General features: G+C 40.4%; 1 protein-coding gene across 1 annotated transcript in view; it reads right to left on the reverse strand.

The window, feature by feature from the left end:
• Nucleotides 1-4688: 4688 nt before the first annotated feature.
• The window catches only part of Sun3 (Sad1 and UNC84 domain containing 3), a 28175-nt gene continuing 9486 nt past the window's right edge, over nt 4689-23377 (reverse strand). The window contains exons 3-10 of the mRNA XM_021651028.2: nt 18540-18643; nt 17375-17415; nt 15934-16105; nt 14815-14899; nt 11719-11834; nt 10545-10712; nt 7596-7688; nt 4689-6217 (exon numbers count right to left, since the gene is read on the reverse strand). Coding sequence (XP_021506703.2) covers nt 6098-6217; nt 7596-7688; nt 10545-10712; nt 11719-11834; nt 14815-14899; nt 15934-16105; nt 17375-17415; nt 18540-18643 — 899 coding nt within the window. The 3' untranslated portion in view covers nt 4689-6097. The remainder of the gene's footprint in view (nt 6218-7595; nt 7689-10544; nt 10713-11718; nt 11835-14814; nt 14900-15933; nt 16106-17374; nt 17416-18539; nt 18644-23377) is intronic.

Consider the following 23377-nt stretch of genomic DNA (forward strand, 5'->3'; position numbering starts at 1 on the left):
TATTCTTAACTTGATACACAGAATTAAGATATTAATAAAACAGCTGATAGTACAGACTATTGGTAAAGTGAAAAACAGGAAAACATACATAATATGAAGCTAAATTCTTGTCTACACTATAACATGCAAGAGGTTGGCAAGCCAATGTTACATGAAATAAGATAATTTGTTATATATATATATATATATATATATATATATATATATATATAGTGGTTAAATGCTGTATTGTCTGTGTGTGCATGCATGGACGCAGGGTCATTTATGCCTTGCAGCTCATGTGAAGGTCAAAGGGCAATCTCTGGTTTTGGTACTCACATTCCACCTTGTATGAGGCAGGTCTGTCTGTGCTATCAGCTATTGAATACCCCAGGCTAGCTGGAGCAGGAACTCTTGGGGATTCATCTGTTTCTGCCTTTCATCTCACCATAGGAACAATACAATTACAAATATTTGTTAACCCCATTTGGCTCCCCTCCCCCCGACGTTCTAAGTGAGGACTCAAACTTGGTTTCTTGTGATTCAAGGCAAGCAAGTGCTTTACGCACTGAGCCATCTCCCCAGTTAATAAAGACTGTATTTAAATAAACTTTATGAGCAGTGTGCCATTATATCTGATATTTATTTTAAATTGCTTAATATTGTGTAATAAAAGGATAATGCATTCTTTTAATTCCTAAGAAGAGATGTACCTAATGATGATGATGATGATATGTTTCTTATTGATGGGTCCCTAGATAATTTAATTTCAAAAATATATAAGTAAGCTCTGATAACCTTTTCTTAGATGAGAACGTTAATCTTATATATTATTAAAATTAAGCTAAGTAGGTTTAGAAAGCTAAGTCAGGCAGGGCTTGGTAGCGCATGCCTTTAAGTTCCAGCACTCTGGAGGCAGAGGTAGGTGGATCTCTGTGAGTTTGAGGTCAGCCTGGTCTGCAAAGTGAGTCCCAGACAGGGAGGGCTATTACACAAAGAAACTCTTTCTTGGGGGGGGGGAAGGCAATCAATTATTTCAGAATTGTTAATTAAATATACTGACATTTCCATATTTTCTTTCCAAATGATTTTATAAAAAAGAGAGAGAGTTTCAGAAGTCCTATGTACGCAACCAATTTCTAGTGCGATGTCTGCTTGTTATTTTCCATCTAGCTAGCAAGTGGATTTTTTATTTTATAAAGTTCAAACCTCCAGGGTAAGTAGCTCAGCCACAAGAAAATCTGCAGAGCAATGTTGGTGTCATGTTTACTTATTGGGGAGCAAAACACCCTATCTGATCTTGTCTTAAGAAAGGAAATACATTATGCATAAGATGTCACCCAGTATATATAGCTGGAGTCAGAGACGACCTTTAGAGCTGCAAAGATATACTACCTGGGTAAGCGGCATGCCTTTACGGTTACCCAAAGCTCCAGTGGTAGTGTCTGTCATCTTCAGTAGTCTCAGGTGGTTGGGGGAGAGGTGGGGAGGAGAGACTAATTTATTTGCAAGCTTGTTAATAGTTAGCGTTGGAAAAATTGCCCCAGAGGGAAGGTAAGTGGCATCACTCAGCGCTTCTACAGCAAGTCTGGGAGACAGTATTTGTTTTGTTTTGTTTTGTTTTTCACACAAGAAAACTGTGAGGTGGAAACTCGCACTGTAGAGGTGGCAAGAGCGAGTGTCTTTTTGAGAACCACCCTCATCTAAAGACTGTGTTTCTGCTTAAGCAGCTGTTCAAGTGACTCATCTTTTGTATGTCAAATAAAAACACTTCAACTGGAGGTTTTTAAAACTGCATTTATACAGCACTCTAGAACTATTAGGCAAAGTGCAATGGGATGAAGACTTGAGGATCACATCCAACTCAAAAGGAAATGTGATTTCCTTGTTTTTTTATTGCTGAGTAAAATTCCATTGTGTAGATATACCACAATTTGTGCATCCATTCTTTAGTTGAGGGGCATCTGGGCTGTTTCCAGCTTCTGGCTATTACAAATAAGGCTGCTACAAACGTGGTTAAGCAAATGTCCTTATTGTGTACTTGAGAATCTTTAGGATATATGCCTAGGAGTGATATAGCTGGATCTTGAGGAAGCGCTATTCCTAGTTGTCTGAGAAAGCACCAGATTGATTTCCAGAGTGGTTGTACAAGTTTACATTCCCACCAGCAATGGAGGAGGGTTCCCCTTTCTCCACAACCTCTCCAGCATGTGTTGTCTCTTGAGTTTTTGATCTTAGCCATTCTGATGGGAGTAAGCTGAAATCTCAGGGTTGTTTTGATTTGCATTTCCCTAATGGCTAATGAGGTTGAGCATTTCTTTAAGTGTTTCTCTGCCATTCGATATTCCTCTGCAGAGAATTCTGTTTAGATCTGTACCCCATTTTTTAATTGGATTACTTGGTTTTTTTGTTGTTTAACAAGGAAATCATGAAATTTGCAGGTAAATGGTGGGATCTGGAAAAGATCATCCTGAGTGAGATATTCCAGAAGCAGAAAGACACACATGGTATACACTCACTAATATAGACATATAATATAGGATAAACCTACTAAAATCTGTACACCTAAAGAAACTAATCAAGGGGGAGGCCTCTTGCTAAAATGGTCAATTCCTATCCAGAAAGGCAAAGAGGATGGACATCAGAAGAAGGAGAAAAGAGGGAACAAGTCAGGAACCTGACACAGAGGACCTCTGAAAGGCTCTGCCCTGCAGACTATCAAAGCAGACGCTGAGACTTATGGGCAACCTTTGGGCATAGTGCAGGGAATCTTAGGAAAGAAGTGGGAAACAGTAAGATCTGGAGAGGACAGGAACTCCACAAGGAGAACAACAGAACCAAAAATTCTGAGCACAGAGCTATTTCCTGAGACTGATACTCCAACCAAGGACTATGCATGGAGATAACCTAGAACCCCTGCACAGATGTAGCCCATGGCAGTTCAGTATCCAAGTGGGTTCCATAGTAATAGGAACAAGGACTGTCTCTGACATGAACTGATTGGCCTGCTCTTTAATTACCTCCCCCTGAGGGGGAAGCAGCCTTACCAGGCCACAGAAGAATACACTGCAGCCATTCCTGATGAGACCTAACTGACTAGGATCAGAAGGAAGGAAAAGCAGCAGCATTACCAGGCCACAGAAGAATACACCGCAGCCACTCCTGATGAGACCTAACTGACTAGGATCAGAAGGGAGGAAAAGAAGATCAGTGGACTTGGAGAGGGGCATGCATGCAGAGGGTGGAGGAAGGGAGGGATTGGGATGGGAGGAGGGAGGGAACCACAGGGGGATTACAAAGTGACTAAAGTGTAATTAATAAAGAAAAAAATGTAAAAATAAAAAAGCAATTAAAAAAAGGAAATGTGAAGCAGCATTTGCTAAAAAGGTGCACTTAGGTTGAACATTCTGCAGACTGCTTAACTGCTTTGAACTTCTACGAAGGACGATTAGAGTTGCCGCTTTGAGAATCTGTGTTAGAAAGACCCACCTTTGTCATACGAGTGGCAGGTATGTTTCCATCTTGTTTAAGACTTTATTTGCAATACTGTTGTTTTTGTAGAATCTTTATGCGTTTGTAACATTCTCTATTCAATATTATACAGGAATTAGCCCCAGTTTTCATGGTTGCATTGCCAACTTGTAAATATTTTTACCATGTTATATGGGGGATTTATCCCATTGTAAAGTAATAAAGAAGCAATTTTGTTTTCTTAACGACTAGATAATTATTTCAAGCCATTTTCTTTGTTGCGCTCAGATGTTATGCTTATACGGTTTGTCCTCTCCTGGTGCATAATAAATATTAGTGTGTAGGAGTACTAAGTGGTGATTATGGCTCTGCACTCATTGACTGGTTAACCATTCATATGGCTTTATGGGATTCATGTGGGATTATGGCTTATCACCAGCGTGGACTGATATAAGAGCTAGTTTGGATAGGTTGTGTAAACTCCTTGCTCCTACCATGTGTTACCCAGAGTCTTGAGACTACCAGCATGAAAGCCACCGACAAATGCATCCTTCTGAAAGTGTACCAGAACCATGAAAAGAAATAAACCTCTTTTACTTAGAATTTACCAGTCCATAGTGTTGTATGTAACTCTAGAAAGAGAAAACTAAGCCTCCATGCCTGTGAGTTTACACCTTGCTGCATACACAGTCCCCACACGGATATAAATCTGTCTTGGACTTGTTAGTTGCACTAATGTGTTAGTGTGCCAACACCGTATGTTTCTGACTATAGTTTTAAGGGCTTGTCACAGAACTTTTCTGTCTGAATTTTTTTTCAGGTTTCCATAAATAATGTTGCAAATAAATCTGAAACAAAATGGAAACATACCTGCTACTCATATTGTAATACAGATCCCCCTCCCACCCCAAATAATAGGTGGGTTGTTATGAAATTTAGAATCAAGTTACTCTACAACATACTGTTGAGGTATAAAACTACGCATATTTTTCTTTTCCAAAGCCAAATAAACCTTGAAATATCAACATAATTTAATGTAGACAGAACAGAATAATAGTCTCCATGGAGTAGCTATTTTTCACTTGAGTGATCCATTTCACAGTCATCTTCTTTTTCCACCATCCCACTTCTTTTCTTCCCTCATAGTGTTAAAAAAAATTCTTTAAGGTGCATCACTTCAAATGCGAATATTTTAAAAAAATTGAGCCATTTGATTTCTCATGTATTTATTTTGTGTGTTACATGTCGATGTGCGTGTGATGGCATGTGTGTCCTGGCCTTCATGCCATGATCTGCATGTGGAAATCACAGGGCAGCTTGAAGGCATTGGTGCTCTTCATCCTCCATGTGGTTTTCAGGTGAGTCATCCTGATGGCCAAGACGTGTTTCTTATTTGAGACAAGTTCTGTCTAATTATCCTAGGCCAGACTCAAACTCAGGCTCTCCTTGCCTCAGTTTCCCTAATACTGGAGTCCCAGGTGTTCTGTCTCTACGCCCAGGAATAATTCTTTTAAAAAAAATTGTATCATTTTCACACATATAATTATAAATTATTTTTTTGGAAATAATTATTTTTGCTTCACTGGTCGGGATAGAATCCGGGGCCTCACACATGCTAGCCATATGCTCTGTTCTGTCCCTGCAGGTGAGCTCCATTACCCATTACCGTCTCATGACTGCTCCATACTGACCATAACTTTCCAATTTTAGTTGAGATCATTATTATTCTAAATTAGTTAAGAAAGAATTGATGTCTTCACAGCTGAGTCGAGCTTGTCATTTTTTAAAAACTTTTGCTTTCTGATGCAAAAGGCCTTTCCCACATACAAATTCTCCTTTATTTTACCCGATGCTTATGCTCTTTGCTTTGGCTTTTATAAATTAAGCCCTTGATCGAATAGTTGTTTTGTGTGTGTGTGTGTGTGTGTGTAACTTTGATTTACATGTGGTAGCTTCACACCTATCAGATTAGTAGAGTTTCTACTTGTTTGTAATTTTTTTTAAGTATGTATTTATTTATTTTGTGTTGGAGGTTCAGAGGACAACTTTAGGGAGTTGATTCTCTCCTTCCACCATGTATGGTCTGAGGGTTGAACTCAGATCATCATGCTTAGCCACAAAGGTTCTTTACCAGGTGAGCCATTTGACTGGCCCATTTGTATTTTCAGGAGAACAGTACCCAGTTTTGAGGAGTCCATCAAACTATCTGCAAATATTCATGGCCTGATTTTGTCATGAACTTTTATCTCTAACTTAAATATTACTTGTGGCTTTTCTGCTTTCAATGCCCAAAGCCAGCAGCTCGGTGTTGATAATGTAGTGATGGTGGGCATTGTGCCTGACATAGGAGAAGAACTGACCGTGCAGAAGCTGTGGTGAGAATGACTTCCTAGTGAGACCCTCTTCTATACACAGATTCACCTCTGGATGCTCAAGGCAAAGTAGATGGCTGTCAGCTTGATTTTCTTTTCTTTTCTTTTCTTTTTTATTAGTAAAATTCATTCACTTCTTACTGCCTAGTAGGAATGAGTCTGAGGCTTCCCTCCCACTCAGTCTCTGAGTCTTAGGGGTGCAATCTGACATAAGGGAATAATAAGCATCCTTGGACGTTCTGGTTGCACGGCCACCACCTTCTGCACCAACTCCCCTAAGTGTGATCACTGGGAATGCCGTGGACTCTAAATCTGTACAAACAAGTATACTTTGGATGTCCCCAGTTGCTAAGGATTTGAAGTTTCACACATAGCAAAGATTCAGAAGCTTCATTCTGGAAACAAAGAAAAGAAAACATGAATGACTTATAAAAGTTCCTTTTGACGAATCCCAATGAATGCTGATATAATGGGGAATGTGGGAACCTCCTGTTTTCCCTAACACAAGTACATCCCAATGGTGCTCTAATGGATGAGAAAATGAGCTCCTGGAAGGAAAGATACCATGAACAGATAGATACAGGAGGCCCAAATAAGCCAGTGGCTCCCACTGCTGTTGTCTCTCCTCACACTCACTGCTGTGCTAGCAAAAGGAGAGTTGTATGAAAACCAGACCTCTTCAAACCAACTATGAAGGCTGAAATAGAAGAATCATGAGTTGAAGGATAGCCTAGGCTACCATAAGAAAGACCCTGTTTCATAAAATAATATTCAAATCAGATATAAAACTCAAATATGTTAATTTATGATAGTTAGTCACCCTTTGGTATCTGGAAGAATGGCTTCTAGGACCTCCTGTTGAGGATAGATCCATGGGTGCTCAAGTCCCCAATGTAAAGTGGCATACTATGTGCATATAAGTCAGGGTTGGTTTTCCAGTAGCTAAGATCATCTTAAGATATTTTATAATCCTGAATACAGTGTAAATGCTACGCAAACAGTCGCGATGTTGTACTGTCTAATACACACTAACAAGGAAAATCTTTATGTGTTTAGTACACATAAAGTACCTGCTTTTCTCCCAAAGATTTTTCCATTGGTGGTGCAATTCTGGGTGTGAGATCATTGTGTGTGCAGAGCTGCTCAGGCACTTGGTGAGGGTGAGGGGGCTTGGATCAATTCATTGTTGACCAGGAAGCATCATAAACACTTAGGCTTGCCTAGTATGGGAAGCTTTCTACATCTCTTCAGTTACTTCCTGTGGCTAACTATAAATAAGAACAGAGATTTCGCACACTTTAGTGCAGCTCAGTGAGTTTATAAGTTAACAGTTGGTGTTTTCCCTCGTTGGTTTAGGAGGAGACGTTTTATCTATATTATCTAGCATTAAATATTTGCTGAGTTCCTCTCTCCACCTCATACTACACTTTCAAGGCAGTTGAGAGTCACTATCAAACTGAATTGCTCACGTAGTAGATTGCTTCCTGTGCATGTGTACTGGGTGCACTATTAAAAAAAGACCAAGAAAATCAATATCTAGGGAAACAACAGCAAGGGAAAAATGAGTTAGAAATTGTTTTGTCTTACAATTAATTGTACACCAATAACATACAGTTAAATGGTGTGCATTGAAATATATGTAAGCAAAGAACAGAAGTTATGACAGCCTTATTTAGCTTGTGTTTTTGTCATAACTAGTTTCAGGTAGCAATTCCAGCAAACCCCTCTTAGTGGTGAAGCCAAACATAACAACATTTTCTAATGGATAATTACCTGGAGCTCAAATGTTTGAATGGTTGTTTCCGTTTTGTTATACATAAACTGACCTAGGAAAATTTCTTCTCCTTCACATTTTTTCATAACGCCCTGCAAAGAAAACCACAGATATGGGGGCTATAATGAGTGGGTGCTTGGTTGAAAGAAATGGATGCAGGTGTTCAAGTAGCAACAGTTCACCAGAAATTGCATGTGCTGGAGCTGGGGACCATGGGCTCAGTGGATAAGACTGCTTGTTGTACAAGCTTGAAGATTTGTGTTCAAGTCCTCAGTAACACGTGAAAATCTGGATAAGGCCACCTGTGCCCGTAACCCCAACATCAGAGGTTAGAGACAGGTAGAACCTGAGAACTGGCTGGCTGGCAAGCCTTGCCATGATGACAGGTTTCCAGTTCAGTGATGGACACTGTCTCAAAGAAATAGGGCCAAGAGTGAAGAGCAATAAAGGAAGTGCTTGGTTCATCAGTTCTGTAATATAGAAGAAAAACGGGAAGTACTTGTAATTGCTAAACGGTTCCTGCATGGAGGAACCAGCCAGAATGTCTGCAAATAAGGAATAGTAAGTAGTTCATGAACACAGAATGGGCAGGGACAGCCAAAACCGATCCCTAACTCAATACTGCAATGAATGTGAGAATTGGATGCTGGAGTCAAGAAACCTCAGCAGCATGGAATATGAAGCATTGGTGGGTACAAGAAGTATATACTCTCCTGTAGCCAATAACATAAAAGGACAGAGGTAAGACCTAAGACTTCGAGGAAAAATGGGAGTAGGCCCTCAGACAAAAAACCATGGGGAAGCTCAAAGGGCAGCAGATGGAAACACAAACTCCTGTGGCTTGAGGTGAGATTAGCACCACAGGGACGGCTTGGGATCTGGGCCATGGTATGCTACAGTATGGAGAAGGGAGAGACTCGATTTCAACAAGCCTTAGGGGCCCTCGTTCTGTGGCAGTCCCTGCCCCCACCATCAGTCCACGTCAAATCTCTCTTCCTGAGCCAGCTGGTTGTGCAGCTGAGGTCTGTCCTGGTCTCTTCCTGCTGGGGAAACAGCAGGTTCCAGCAAATCAGCCAAGTCGACAATTCTCACACGTGGGAATCCTTTCAGAGTCAACTAGACTGACTATGTAACCAGGCTTCAAAGGAGGATCAAGACATTCAAGAAAAGCTACTTATAAGATCAAAAGAAACACTGTACACAAACAGAAGATGAAACCAAACTCAGATACCAATTCATATCTTCAAATGCCAAGAAGTCCAAACTGCAAACATCAAAGAATGTGATTAAACTCTAAATAAGCACCATCTGTGGAAACCAGAGTCTTAGAGAGCACAATTATGATGGGAGAAATGAACATTTTAACATAAGAGTTCAAATAAAATAAATGCAGTCTTTCAGAGACGGAATATAAATGGGAAAAGGAAAATGACAAACAGACTTTAGGATGCAGGAAGGAGACCCTACAGTAATAGACATACTCCAGGATCATCTAGCCATCATCAGATTAGAGCCAAACAGTAGAATAACTCCAAAGGGGTGGGAGGAAGAAGTGAGGGAGAAAGAGTGAAGCCATTCACCTGACTGGAATGAACAATGAGAGAACATGCACCTCTGACGACTGTTTTAGAAACAGAAATGTAACAAAGTGAGCAAAACAGACAAACTGGTGGCAAATACCTTTGGAAATACTTAAAAAGTGTGTACAGTAAAGAAAGCAACTTTGAAGTGCTTTATGGCTCAACAGAGAGCCATGCTGAGTAGTCACCAGGAAAACACCGGCCACTGATTGAAACAAACAAAAAAAGGGCACAACTCTTGTCAGAGCCTCAAATATGAAACACAGACTGTGGAGTTACAATCCAACATATATTCCCTAGAAACCAAACCCAACATCCATGGAAAAACCTTGCACATGAATATTCATAGTCTCCTTATTTATAAAGCCCAAAATCTGAAAATAACTCAGATGTCTACCAACTAATGGATAAGTAAAATACAAACAATCAAATATTTATTCTTTGGTTTCAAAAAAACCTCAAAGATTGACAGGTGCTACAACATAGATAAACCTTGAAAATACTGTGTTAATCATTCACGAGAGAGCACATGATAATGTACAATATCAGTACATTATCGTACTGATAATGACAATGTTCAGAACAGGCGAATTTATGAGTCAAAGTCCATTAGCGGTTGCTAGGACCTAAGGATATGATGTGGATGATGGGGTGAGAGGTGAAGATTAAGTAGCATAGGGCTCCTTTGGGAGGCAACAAAAATGTTCTAAAATTGTGGCGGTGGCTACATAACTGTGAGTATACTAAAGCCACAAAGTGTGCACTTCAAATGGATGAGTCATATGCTATGTAAATTATGTATCTATAAACCTGTTTTTTAAAGACAGAGATATTGGATGGGCAGAGCCACAGAAAGGAGGTGATTTTCATATTTTGCTGAAGGGGAGCCATCAAATAATAGCCAATGATAAAAAAAGAAGAAAAGAAAGAATGGTAAAAGAAAATGTAGAAGCAGGTACCTCATTAACAGATGAAAATACTCGTAATGGGAGCTTTGAGACAAAAAGAATTGGGAACTGGGAAAAGGAGGAAGGTGCATTACAATGTTTATGTAAATATCCAACCTTTCAGGTGTACACTATGACTTTTTGGTTCTGTAAAGCAAAAACCTAAAGTCAAACATAGAAACCATCTGGTCCAATCCTCTCAGTCTGTACTGCCCTAGAAGTCAGAGGCACAAATACTTAGTGCAAAAAAAAATTGCAAGGCAGGCCTGCGGCTGGAGGTATAGCTCAGTAGTAGAATGCTAGCTTGGCCTACACGAGGCCATAATTTCAATCTCCAAAGACATGACTGTAGCTCCTTATTCCTAGTCAAACACCCTCTATATCAACCCAATCCCAATGACAAATTTAGACAGTGTCTCACATAGACAGAGAACTCCTTGGGTGCACTTGAGATGTTTCCTGAGGGCGACACCTTCTCAGAGATGTGTTCCATGGTAACTGCTGTTGGGATGATCTTCCTGGCTAGCTTAATCAAGATATGACCCTGGGAACCTGGGAAGGCCCAACACTTTCCAGGGTGGACATCTGGCTGAAAAGAAAACATTAAATTAATCTCTTTTCTGGGTGCATAAATAAACCTTACCTTTCATACTGAGCAGCTCATCACTACCAATTGTAAGACCCTTAGGAGTAGAGCATGGAGCCTCAGGACACATATCAAATGGGAGACCTTCCCAAACACCCTAGGTCTGCTTGTTCATCCAGAGCACTTTGTGCTTCTGTCCACTGGAGCCTCTGTCACAGCAGTGTGTTTGCTTTCACTGTTGAAAGGCAGCTAGAGGTTAAAGCACTGCTGGTGATTGATGGTGGTGGTGATGGTGAGAAGTGAATGGTGAAACACAATGGTGTTTATGGTGAACACGATGATGGTGGCAAAACTGATAGTGATAGTGGTATGGGAAATGAAGGTGAGTGCAGTGATAGCTGATAGGGTTGATGATAATGGTGTCTAACGATGGCTTTGGAGGTCCTGGCGGTAAAGAAGAAAAACAAAATATTTCTTTTACTAGATATAAAATGGTAGCCTGGCAAGGAAAGATTGTAGGTTTGTCTTTGAAGAGACTTTTAAATTTGAAAGCAACGCCTGACATGTGGCTCATCATGTGTTGACAGTCATTTTCTTTCCAAGTGAGTGAGAAGCCTAAGTGGCAATTTCTGACACAGTCAACCCTGTGAGAACATGTGATTGGCATAGCAGCTAATGCCAGACTGGCTTTTGCAAGACTGCCTCTTTAACAAATGTTTGTTAAATGACCCAAAGTTCTCAGTGAAAAAGGAAAGTCACAGACTCGACAAAAATGAAAGGTATGCAATTATATGTTTTGACAAAGTCTACTTTTCTGACTTTAAGACATAATAATAATAGTTTAGTACTCTAAGATAATTTGTACAGTGTAATGGCTTAGAACTGTAAAGAATGTGTCTGGGTCCTGTGGGCATTGTGATGTTCTTGCCTCCATTTTAAACATTAATACAGTCGTGATGTTTTATAACAAAATCTTAAGATAGGTTTTTGTGTCCTATTTAGCACTTACCTGAAGAATCATGTCTGGAGGCATCTCATAATTGAGAAACCCTATTCCATGCCAGTACAGTTTTGCTTTATTGTTTTTGTAACTTTCTGAGGTTCCAGCTTCAATGACAGAGGCTCCTAAAATTGCAAAATATTTTAAACTTTTGCATAAAGCTTAATACATGACATCTTGATTTTAATGATATTCTTGAAAAGCCATTATTGGAAACATCACAAAGTCAGATTTATACATAGAACTCGAGGATCTTCTACTGACATTCTATCATTTTCAAAAAGATGTTTGCTCATTTGTTTCTTGCTTTTGAAATAGAGTCTCACTCAGTACTGAAGGCTGGCCTTGAACTTGTAGCAATCCCGCTTCAGCTTCCTAAGTCCTTGGAATGAAAGTATGTGCCACCATATTTAGATAGAAAGCCATGTTTGCTTTTTCTAGTTTTGCAAAATTTCTGAAACTATTTTTTGATTTTAAAAAATTCTAAATACTAGAGCAACTGAACCAAAGTTAAAACTAATATGTATGTCATATTTATCATCATCCAGAAAATCAGACTTTCTTTCAGCCTCCTCATTCAGTCAACAGTGGAGGAAGCACAAAGTCAAACCATGCATACCCTTCAGGTTATATATGTAACAGTAATTGTGTAAATTCATCAAACTTCAATTTTTTGTAGGATCTTTAATTGTAATCAAAGAAATGTAAAAAATGTTTATCAAATAGTATCCCTTCAAGATATTTCATCCTAGGAAGGAAACATACTTTAGATATGAAAAATTTTAAAATGCAAATCACTTCTTCAAATTTACTTGAGTAGCACAGAATAACACTGAAGCCTCTGTTCTTGACCAGGCATCTAGGTTCTGTGCTTCTGGGATAGCACAGTTTGAAATTCTAAATGTGGGACCATGGTTGCCTCATGCAGCAAAGTGAAATACACATCTCCCATTTATGCTTGAAATTTAGATATGGAATATTGTTTAAGAGGCTGGAGAGATGTCTCCGTGGTTAAGAACATGTATTGCTCTTCCAGATGGCCTGAGTTTTTTTCCTCATACCTACTTTATGAAGCTCACAGCCACCTTTGACTCCAGTGTGCGTGCACACACACACACACACACACACACACACACATACACACAATCAAAAATGTATCATAAAATTTTCAGTAGCAGTCTTATGTCATACAATATTTATTTGGGGGGGCATATTTATCCTACAATTGCTTGTCATCTCTCTAGAACTGAAACTAAAGCAGGCATCTTATATCTTAGTCCTTCTATAATCCTTCTTGTATGACTGGACAGCAAAACCCCTTTTGTGTGCTAAGCTACATAAGTCTGCTTTCCTCCATAATTCTTTTATTAAAAAAAAACAACAATATGGTGGGTTTTAAAGAAACTCATATTTACTATTTCCATTCATTTAGCTTTTAGCTTTCTTTGAGAAACAATTCACCCATGTAAAGGGTACAGCAACAGTGTTGCTTGCCTTAACATGGTCAGAAAGGAGTCTTCTCTGAAAGAACCCCATAGCAAGTAGCAGTCCTCCCCATTTTCCTCGACCTCCAGCCACAGGCCAGCACGGTCACTAATCAATCCTTCTTCACACACTCACCTAGTACAGCCATCCCGTGTACTGCCTCCTTCCAGTACACCACAATCTGCAGCCTGTTGCATGCAGCTTCTTAGATTTACCGTAAAGCAAGCATCACAGGGTCGTTGTTTATCTTGCCTGCAGAGTACCTTAGTCATCTGTTAGCGGGTGTTTCTAGTTCTTATGAACATCCATCTGGTTGCTACAGGTCTTCTCAGATGAGTGTTTGGGTTTTACAGAGCTGAGGCTCCAAACCAAGCCTTGTGTATCCTAAGCAGGCACTCCTGCTGCTGAGCTGTACTCCTAGCTTTGTGATGCATGTTTTCATGTAAATGTAAAACTTAATTCTTAATCCAGAGGCAGCATGACAGGTCACTGGGGCTATATTTAACTTGAGAAGCAGTGGTCAGGCTGCCTTCCAGACGTACCACTTACTATCCACACATACACACGCCGTGGACAGAAGCCCAGGGCTTCCCAGTGTCTGCAGCGCTTGGCAGGCTCTGTCTGCCGCTCTGATAGATGTGTACTGGCATGTCACTAACGAATAACAATGTCCAGTATTTTTTCACGTTCCTTTCACATTTGGTTTTTTTTTAATAAACTGTTTTCTGATCTTTTGCCCAGTCTTAAAAATGGATTTTCTGTGTTATTATTATTGATGTTTGAAAGCTTTCAAAAATTTTGGATCTGAGTTGTTTGCTAGATTTGTATGCAAATATTCTATTTATCTATCTATCTGTCTGTCTGTCTGTCTATCTATCTAAATATCTCTCTTTTTATCTAAATATATCTATTTATCTATCAATTCATATTTCAATTATCACAGTGCTCAGGGGCCTTGTATACTAGTAAGCAGCCCACTGCCTATCCTCTGCCAGCCCTAGACATAGCTTTCTTTTCAGAAAGGTTTTAAGTACACGATTTCTCTAATCAACACATCGTTATCCATTTCTTATTGAATCGCTTTCGCTCATCTGTACATTTTAAGAAATTAGTTCACTCACCAACACTGTCTCACACTGCCCTTCCCTCTTCTCCTCTGCCCCGCCCATAGACTGCAGAGATTCCAGTTCACAACTTAGGTAAGTTCTTAAGGTTTAATTTCAATTGGAAGATGCTGAGCACTTTGTGAACCCACCTTTAAAGACCAGCTTTTAATCAGCAATAACGCACTTAGCATCTTTTAAAGTATGTCATTACGGTCTATAATAATACACAGTGGTGTCTGTCTGCTGAGCTTAATTAAGTATTCTCTACCTGCTTGACTTCCCTGTGGTATCTCCACTTTCTCTGTGGTCCTTCTAGATACAGGCTAATGGAGCACTGAGAGCAAGTAATGACACTTCTAATATCTTCTTTTGTATCTAGACTTGTTAATTCCCCCCTTTTTGATGCCATTAAAAATGTGTGTCATTTTTCTAATAAAGAATTTTACATGGTCTTATTAAATCATTCCTTTTTTCCCCACACATTCACATCTCTTCACTTTTTTTTTGTACTCACCAGCTGACTTCAGGGCATAATCAGCCAGCTGTATTTGGTCCCCTCTGAACTTTTTAAGTACATAATGTACCAAGTTTGACATTTCCTGTAAAGATTGTAAGAAGAGTTTCCTGTTATTAATATCAATAACTGCTTGAACTTTCATTCGTTGTTTCTTGGACTTAGACCTGAACTCACTAATCTGAAGAATTCTGTTTGAACAGCTCCAGATGCTCTCAGAGCCAGGCACTGATGCTCTCAGATGTCTTGACCACAGCACCGAGGGAGCGACCCTTCTCAGGCAACTAATAGAGCTAAAGCTAAAGCATGTTTGGGACTGTGGTCACACAGAAAGGAGGGCCTGGGGCTCCCTCTGAAGCCCTCCTCCCTGTGCCATGGTACAGCTCCCATGGGATGAGCTGGAGCTGGGCCAGGGGTGCTGCTTGTTATCCTTCACTGATATCCAATACTTAGCAATAGAAGCTGGAATAGTCTATAGTTATCTGAGAATCAGGCAGCTTACAAAGGCCAGATGATTGCTTATAACAGCAAATGTTCACCCATGTGAACGAGTGCTGGGCTCTGAAGGATACTCTCATTCAAAAATGAGCAAGAATCCTTGAGAAGACAGAACAGTTGGAGTTATCACTGACTAACTCAAATGCTGTGCCACACTTACAAAGACAACATAGAGCCTGGGAACCATGGAATGCCAGGGTTAGATTTCTACATGTTTCAAATATAGACATAGGGAGGAGAAATTGGTAGAGGTCCAGGCAGTGGGTCAGCAATGCCGGAAGCTTCTGGCTTAAGTCTGGCGCTCACCAGAGGCATTGTTCTAAGGGTAGAATGGAAACTCTTGTTACCAAGTATTTGCTATGGACATTCAAAGAGCATCACTCCTGAACCACTGGTTGGTTGTTTTGTGGGATGTAAGTTGTATGGCAACACAATGTCCTCTCTGTAACATGGTGCTGATGGAAAGTTAGGTTCCCAGGGACAGCACTAGGAAAAGGAAGCCCATCAGGGTATCCCAGGGGACACGAGCTAATGTCAATTGATACCCAGTTGGTAGAAGAAATGAAATGAGCATCTCACGGCTGACTGTCTCACCCCCATCCATGCCCCAGCCCGTCTTGCCTCATCTAGAATCTCAGCAGTGGCCTGGTCCTGCACATCCTCTCGGTGGACAGGCCAGCTGTGATTGTGTACGCCGTCCTTCATGTCTCTAAGCAATGACTTCAGAACATCTATTTGTTCAATTAAAAACATAATTTCACGAAAATTGTTCTCCAAAGTCTGGCTTTCCTTCCTGTACACAGAAGAACCACAAGGTGAGAGGGGAAAGCGGTAAGACACCTGCCAACAGCTTCAGGGCCAGAAGCAAGCAAAGGAAGTCAACTTAAGGAGAGGAAGAAATAGATTCTATGGGGAGGAGAAAGCAAAGGAGGTGGACACTGAGATGGCAAGAGTCAGAGGGTGTCCTTGCTTGGCTTTTTCTACACTGAGTGTTGGGGGTTGGTCTAATGCTAATTACTGGACCTGATGATCTGGACACACCCATCCTTGTTATGTAAACCTGACTAAGACATACCTGATTGGTTGATTAAACAGCCTATACCTGGGTAGGGCAGGATGGGGTAGGCTGGTTCCCTGGGATTTTGAGGAAGCAAACAGATTGGAAGAGAGGAGGAAGGAGGACGCCAGGATGGGTTAGCCTAGAGAAGGAACCATGTGGGACTGGAGAAAGGACTCCAATGATGGTGTGGAAAGACCCAGATAAAGAATAAAAGCAAGTACCATGGGATTATGGATGAAAGGTACTCCAATAGAATAGGATTAAGGCAGAAGCATTGGATGGGGGTGGGGGAGGGTTGAGAAGTGAATGGTGAGGTAGAAATATCTGCCTGGCCAAGGTAAATAAGGCAAATATAAAATTGCCTAACAGGTGTCTGTGTCTTATTATTTGTGATAGTGGGTTAGATAATACCTCCATGATAATTTTAGGGATAATGGTAAACATTATATAGCCCAACACTTTTTTTATTTTCTACAACTACTGAGCATTCAGGAAGCAGCCAATCTCACTTGGCGTCAGTCAAGTGATGTCATACAGGTGAATGCTAAATCCCAATGTCATCCTCTTCCAGCTGGGATGTCCTGCATTCCAAGTGCAGCCGATAGAAGTGTTTTTGTTTGTTTGTTTTTGTTTTTGTTTTTTTAAACTGTAACCTAGAGATCCATGTAATGTCCACACTTTAGACATTTACCTATTTACTTATCCATTTTTTATTTGAGGTTGGCTTGTCAGTTGTAGCTTCAAAATCGGGATCTTGCTGCTTCAGCTTTCTAAGTACTAGAATTATAGGAACATTCTAGATTCACCTGAATATGATATTTTAAACAGATCTGGCTTTTTGTGGTGGTTAAAAGGAAATAGCCAGGGAAAGTACTCTTGAGTGGCATGGCATTAAAAAAAAAAAGAAAATTATTTTAGTTTTATACATTTCCAAAAAACAAACCCCAGTGTTTCAGTGTTTGGAGTCATGGCAGAGAATGGTACATAAAAAATTCCACTCACTTTAAAAGTTCTATTTGCTCCTTAGGCATGCGAAGCCTGGCCTGGAATAAAGAAGAGAAATAATTCTGAATCTCACCTCTTCACCCACTTGTCTTTCTTCTGAAATCGCACTTGGACCTTTGAAATATACCACAGGACATAAGAGCACCTTTCATGTGTGTCTTCCATGTACTCCATTGTCACCATGTCTGAGAAGGTGGCCTTGTTCACACATCCAATAGAAAGTGGCATTTAGTGTGAACTCAAGGATGGCAGCCTTCTTTGACAGAGGGAAGAGATAGGAGGCCAGGGCAGCACTGCTTACTGTGGATATACATCCGGTTTCCTGAGGACAACCTAAGGAGCTGCGCCAGTTCAAGGACGACCTTGAGCTGTAGATGTTATCTGTGGGGTTTTATATCACTGACCTTTTGGCCAGGACCAAAGTTGGTGTGCTGGTTAGGTTTTGGGCAACTTGAAACAAGTTGGAAAGGGAAACCTTTGTTGAGAAGAATCAGATTGTCCTGTAGGCAGGCAGTGGCCATTTTCTTGATTAATGATTGACATGGAAGGGCCCAGCCCACTGTGGATAGTGCCTACCCTGAGCAGGCAGGATGGATAGGAAAGCAAACTGAGCAAACCGTGGAGAGCAAGCCAATAAGCAGCATTCCTCCATGATCTCTGCTTCAGTACCTGCCTCCAGGTTTCTGCCCTGATTCCCTCCATGGTGAACTGTAAGGTGGAAGTGTAAGCCAAACAAATCTTCTCTTCTTCTGGTTGCTTTTGATCATGGTGTTTACCACAGCAATATAAAGCAAATTAGGACAGTCTGGAATGCTAGGAAGCGCTATGGAATGTAGTATGGACAGAGAAAAATCTCACTGATATTTCAAGAGCTTCAGGAAAAGGAAAAGCATTATTCTGGCTGGAGAGGGGGGAAGGTTAGCAATAAGGAATCATTGTCTCCTTTCCCCCTTTTCTGGAGCTTTTCCTGTGAAGGGGTCAAAAGGTATGGAGAATTTAGGAGGTTTCCTAGCCATAAAACCACTTAAAGGAACCTGCTTGTTGTAAGACTATAATTGGCTAGTCTCACAAAACCAAGATAATATAATGCAAGATGGACTTACCTTGTAGCACATTCAGTATTAAGTGAATGACATGCAACAATAATTTAATGAAACATCACCTGGTAATGAGAGAGCCGGGAGCCATATTCTGCCATCATGGTATATAATTGTGCAGGTTTTTGAGAAAACCCTGATTCTTTAAACCACTGATGATTTTGAAGTCCTTCAAAGAAAAGGCAAATTCTGATTAAAGAACTTATCTAGAAACACTTTCAAAATACCTTACATGTCATTAATAACCGTTTCTGTGAGTGTAAGAGAGATAGTCTTAAAAATTAGGAGGATGGGGCTGGGGCTGGGGCTCAGCAGCCTAGCATCCACCTCACGTTTGTGACTCCAGCACTGCAAAGAGAGAGAAAGCTGGGGCCGTGGCTTGGTAGACAGATCGCATGTTTCACAGGCATGAGGAGCTAAGTTTGGATCCCCAGCAGCCACCTGAAAGCTGGTGTGGCCATGTATGTTATAATCCCAGCTCCCCAGAGTTGGTGGTATCTGAGACACTGAATATCTGGAATTCTAGGTTTAGTGAGAGACCTTATCTCAAAAAATAAGGAGGATCAGATGTGTGCACATACATACATACATCACACACACACACACACACACACACACACACACAGTTGAGAAGGGCAAGGAGGCAGGAATGCATTCATAGGTGGCTCATATAAAATGAAGTAAAATGCTCAGTCCTCCAAAAAAAAAAAAAAAACCATTGAGAGAGAAAGCAAGAGCAACTGGTTCTGGAATCTGAGGCTGGTCAGTAGCAGCTCTGAGATGGAGAACATCAGTTTACTTGAAGGTGGGGCTGTAATCCTACATATTTATCATGAAAATAAAGACAATTGAAGACTGGGACATGACTGAGATACACACAATGAGGACTGCACATTCCATCCAGAAGTAGGAAAAGGTAAAAAGAGAGAGAAGGAATACTGGAAAGAACAATGGCTAAAAAGTTTTTAAATTGATGAAAATAACAAATCTGCTCACCAAGAAACCCAATGAATATAAAAATTCCACATGCTGAAACATACAATCAAACTGTCAAAAGACAAAGGCACAGAGAAGAACTTGAATACAGCAAGAAAGGAATGCTTTGCCATGCATAAAGATTCTTGGTAGATTCTTATTTGACTTCTCATCAGAAACTATAGAAGCCACAAAGCAGAGGGATAATGTGTTTAAAGGGCTAAAACGACTATCTGTGTATTTATGGTGCCAGAGAACCTCATATTTGGCAAATTAAAACTCTTTGACAAGAAGAGGAAGAGGGAGAGGAATACTTAAACAAATCCCAGGGATCTGTTGTGCTAGTTGCTGTCCTTCAGGTTAAGCAAAAGGGACGTTCTGTGGGGCAGCTCAGAGTCATATGAAGAAACCAAGATTTCCAGTTCAGGTAATGGCAAATTTAAAAGCCAGCATTATAATTGTGTTGGCCAGCATATTGTTTACTTTTCTCATCACTGAGACAGACTAGCCCAATAGAAGAAACTGTTGGAAGGGGAGACATCTATTTTGGCTCAATTTTAGAGGCTGCTATCTACCACATTAAGGAAAGTGTGGCCTGGCACCACACATGATGATAGGAGCTTATGACATGGCTTGTTCACATTGTGGTAAATTAGGAAGCAAAAAAATCTTGGAACAAAAGCAGGAGATATCACTCAAGCCTACCCCCATTGTTCTATATCTGCTAGCTCCATATCCCAAATGTTCAATAATCTTCCAGAACAGTCCTACCAGTTGGACACTAAGTGTTCAAACATATTCAAACTATAATAGATGGTAACTCAGGTTTAATTTCTTAAGTGACAGAAAAGATAAACACACAAAACATAAATGATAAATCTATGCTAATGGATAACAGTATTTGCATGATTTATAAGATAATTTGCTATCAAACCATTTTATCAGTTCTGGCTGTTGTAAATCCCCATGGTAACCATTAAGAAAATATTTAACAAGTATGTGAGAAGAACCTCCAAATATTTAACACAAAGGAAATTAGAAACAACAAAGACATAGAGGAAAAATAGAAAAACAGAAGAAGAAAAATCTATTATTGTGGGTAATTAATTTAAATGTAAATGGGTTAAACTCTCAAAGTCAAAAGTGGCAGCACATGCATGCAATCCTGGATGAGGCTGAGGCAGGAGGATCAATAGTCCCAAGCCAGAGCTGGAGAGATAGCTCAGCAGTCAAAAGGACTTGCTACTCTTCCAGAGGACCCAGGAGGCTCAATTTCCAGCACCCACATAGCAGCTCACAATCGTCTGTAACTTCAGTTTCAAGTGATGCAATGCTATTTTCTGGCCTCCGTGGGCCCAGAGATGTAGCACAGTGAAAGATGGCTTGCTTAACATATGTATGGCTTTGGGTAGATGGCACTGGAAAAACCAACACACACACACACACACACACACACACACACACACACACACACACATACTGCTAAAAGAAATTGAAAAACTATGTGAATAAAAAGACAATCCATAAACTTATGATCATTAATTAGATCATTTATTATTTTTAAAATGGTAATGCTTTCCAAAGCTACCTATCGATTCAAAGACACTGGCATTACATCAAGCTTCTAGGCCAACGTGAAAAACTTAGACAGGCATCTATGGCCAATTGAACTTTTGTCAGGATGCCAAGACTATTAAAAATATCCTTGTGGGAGAATTATTGCTTCAGCAAATGGTGCTGGCACAACTGGATACTAAGGTGCAAAAGAATGAATCTGGATCCATTCTCTGCACCAAAACGTCATCAAAATTATAGACATTTATGAACCAGAATGTAAAGTGAAAAATGAAAAGACAGTGTTCACAATGAAGAAGGCATATTAAAACCAAATGCCTGAGATGGACAAATACAGTAAAAATGAACAAAAGACAAATTGACAAGGCCCCAGACAACACAAGTCCACAGCCTATAAACCTATGCAAATTAGTCACAGGGAAAATGCATATCAAAAGCACAGTGACCATTCTGTAACTACGACCATGACTATAATTAAATTAGGGAAATGAAAAGGGATGGTGACAACATAGAGAAAGGCAGACTCCCCACACACTGCTGGCGGAATGGACAGAGGGGTGCCTACTACGGGAAAACCGTCAGCATGTCTTTCCTGGTAGAGCTCCACTAGTCCGTATTTGCTAAAACAGAGTCTAAAATGGATGTTTAAACAAACACACGTGCACATGTTCATAGCTGCCCTAACCCTAGGACCCAAAATGTATAAAATAGCCCAAGTGTCTGTCAACAGACAAATGAATTTTAAAATGTGGTATATATATACTCACAAGGCAATATGGTTGAGCCACAGAAATGAACAACAGGCTTATACACTCTACAGCAAAGATGACCTTCAGACATTAGGATTGATAAATGCAAACATACGGAAAATTGCCATTTTTGTCACATATTTGAGCTAGGTAAAGAGGCAGGATGCAGACTTGTGGAGGAGGAAAAGAATAGGAAGTTACTGACTTGGGGACAAAAAGTTTCCTTTTAGGGGCAGTGGATAGCTGGGGTACCTCGATAAAGAAAGTGGTTGCCTAGCATTAGGGGTACACCTAATGACACTGTTTATCACTTTGACCCAGTAGAGAACAAAGAAACAATGGCCGGGTTGATTCTTCTGAGATAGGTATGCATCAGTGTTTAAGGCCGAGCCAGCCCATGTGTTGACAAGTTCCCCAGCTTGAAATCAGGAAGTGCAAAGAAACTGTTTATATCTATTATAAAGACTCAAATGTGTGTGGTCAAAGATGATGCCATAGTTATGCAAGTGTATCCCCTAAAGGCTCATGTGTCAAAGGCTTGGTCTTCAACTTTTGCACTACTAAGAGGTGGTCAAATGTTGAAGTGGCTTGGCTTATTAGTAGTTAGGTCGTTGGAAGCCTGCCCCTGGAGGGAACATTGAGAACATGAAATACTGACTTGCCAGGAAAGACGTGTCTACAAGAGCAACAGTGGCATGACAGCTATGAGTTAACTAACCACTTTCTCACTGGATTTGAGACCTGATCCACAGAAAGGTATTGTGTGTGTGTGTGTGTGTGTGTGTGTGTGTGTGTGTGTGTTACTATAATCTTGGTCAAAAGCCTGTGGCTGGGGAGGTTGTGGGCTTTAGGGTATGAGGTGTTATTGTTATCTTGCTAAATAGTCATGCTGCCAAAATGCCTTCTAAATAGACCGGGCTACTTTCAACCATGGTCAGAGAGATTTTTGTGTGTGTTTTTTTTTTTTTTTTTTTTTTTTCAGTCAGCAGCAGTCAATGGAGAAACAGATAACTGATCAAAGTGCTGAGAACAAGAGACCCAGTGATCAGCCATAATGGGGTATCTATGTAAATCCCACTTACCACAAAGGTTCAGGGAACGTCAAAGAAGAGGAGGTAGAATGAAAGAGCTGTAGGATGGGAAGGAGTGCTGTGAAATGTGTCTTCTGGACATGACTGTTACAGTCATGAACGCGCAGCAGTTGTGAGTACATGGACAAGACCTATGCAAGACAAAGACAGCCAAAACTCTGGCCTAGATGGGGTAGAGGATGTGCAGGCTCCACAGAGAACTACTGGTAGTGGATAGTTTCTGGGGAGGAGAATCATTCTGTTTTGAGGAGGCAGGGCTGGCAGGCTTCCCATGCGTCTGTGGCAGGATGGGTCCACACCTATTTGCAGATGGGCAGCACAAACTGGACTTAGTGGTTTTCAAAAAATAAATTATAAAGTTGGGAGTGCAGCACGAGGCAACTGGAGGGGGAAAATGGGAGAAAAACAGGGCCACGTTTCATTATATATTTATAAAATTCTCAAAATAATAGAAATGTAAAATAATAGAACTAAAATATTATGTGCCTATGTTAAAAGACCGTGATGAAACAT

Source organism: Meriones unguiculatus, chromosome 12 (assembly GCF_030254825.1).
Source record: "Meriones unguiculatus strain TT.TT164.6M chromosome 12, Bangor_MerUng_6.1, whole genome shotgun sequence".
Lineage (NCBI taxonomy): Eukaryota > Metazoa > Chordata > Mammalia > Rodentia > Muridae > Meriones > Meriones unguiculatus.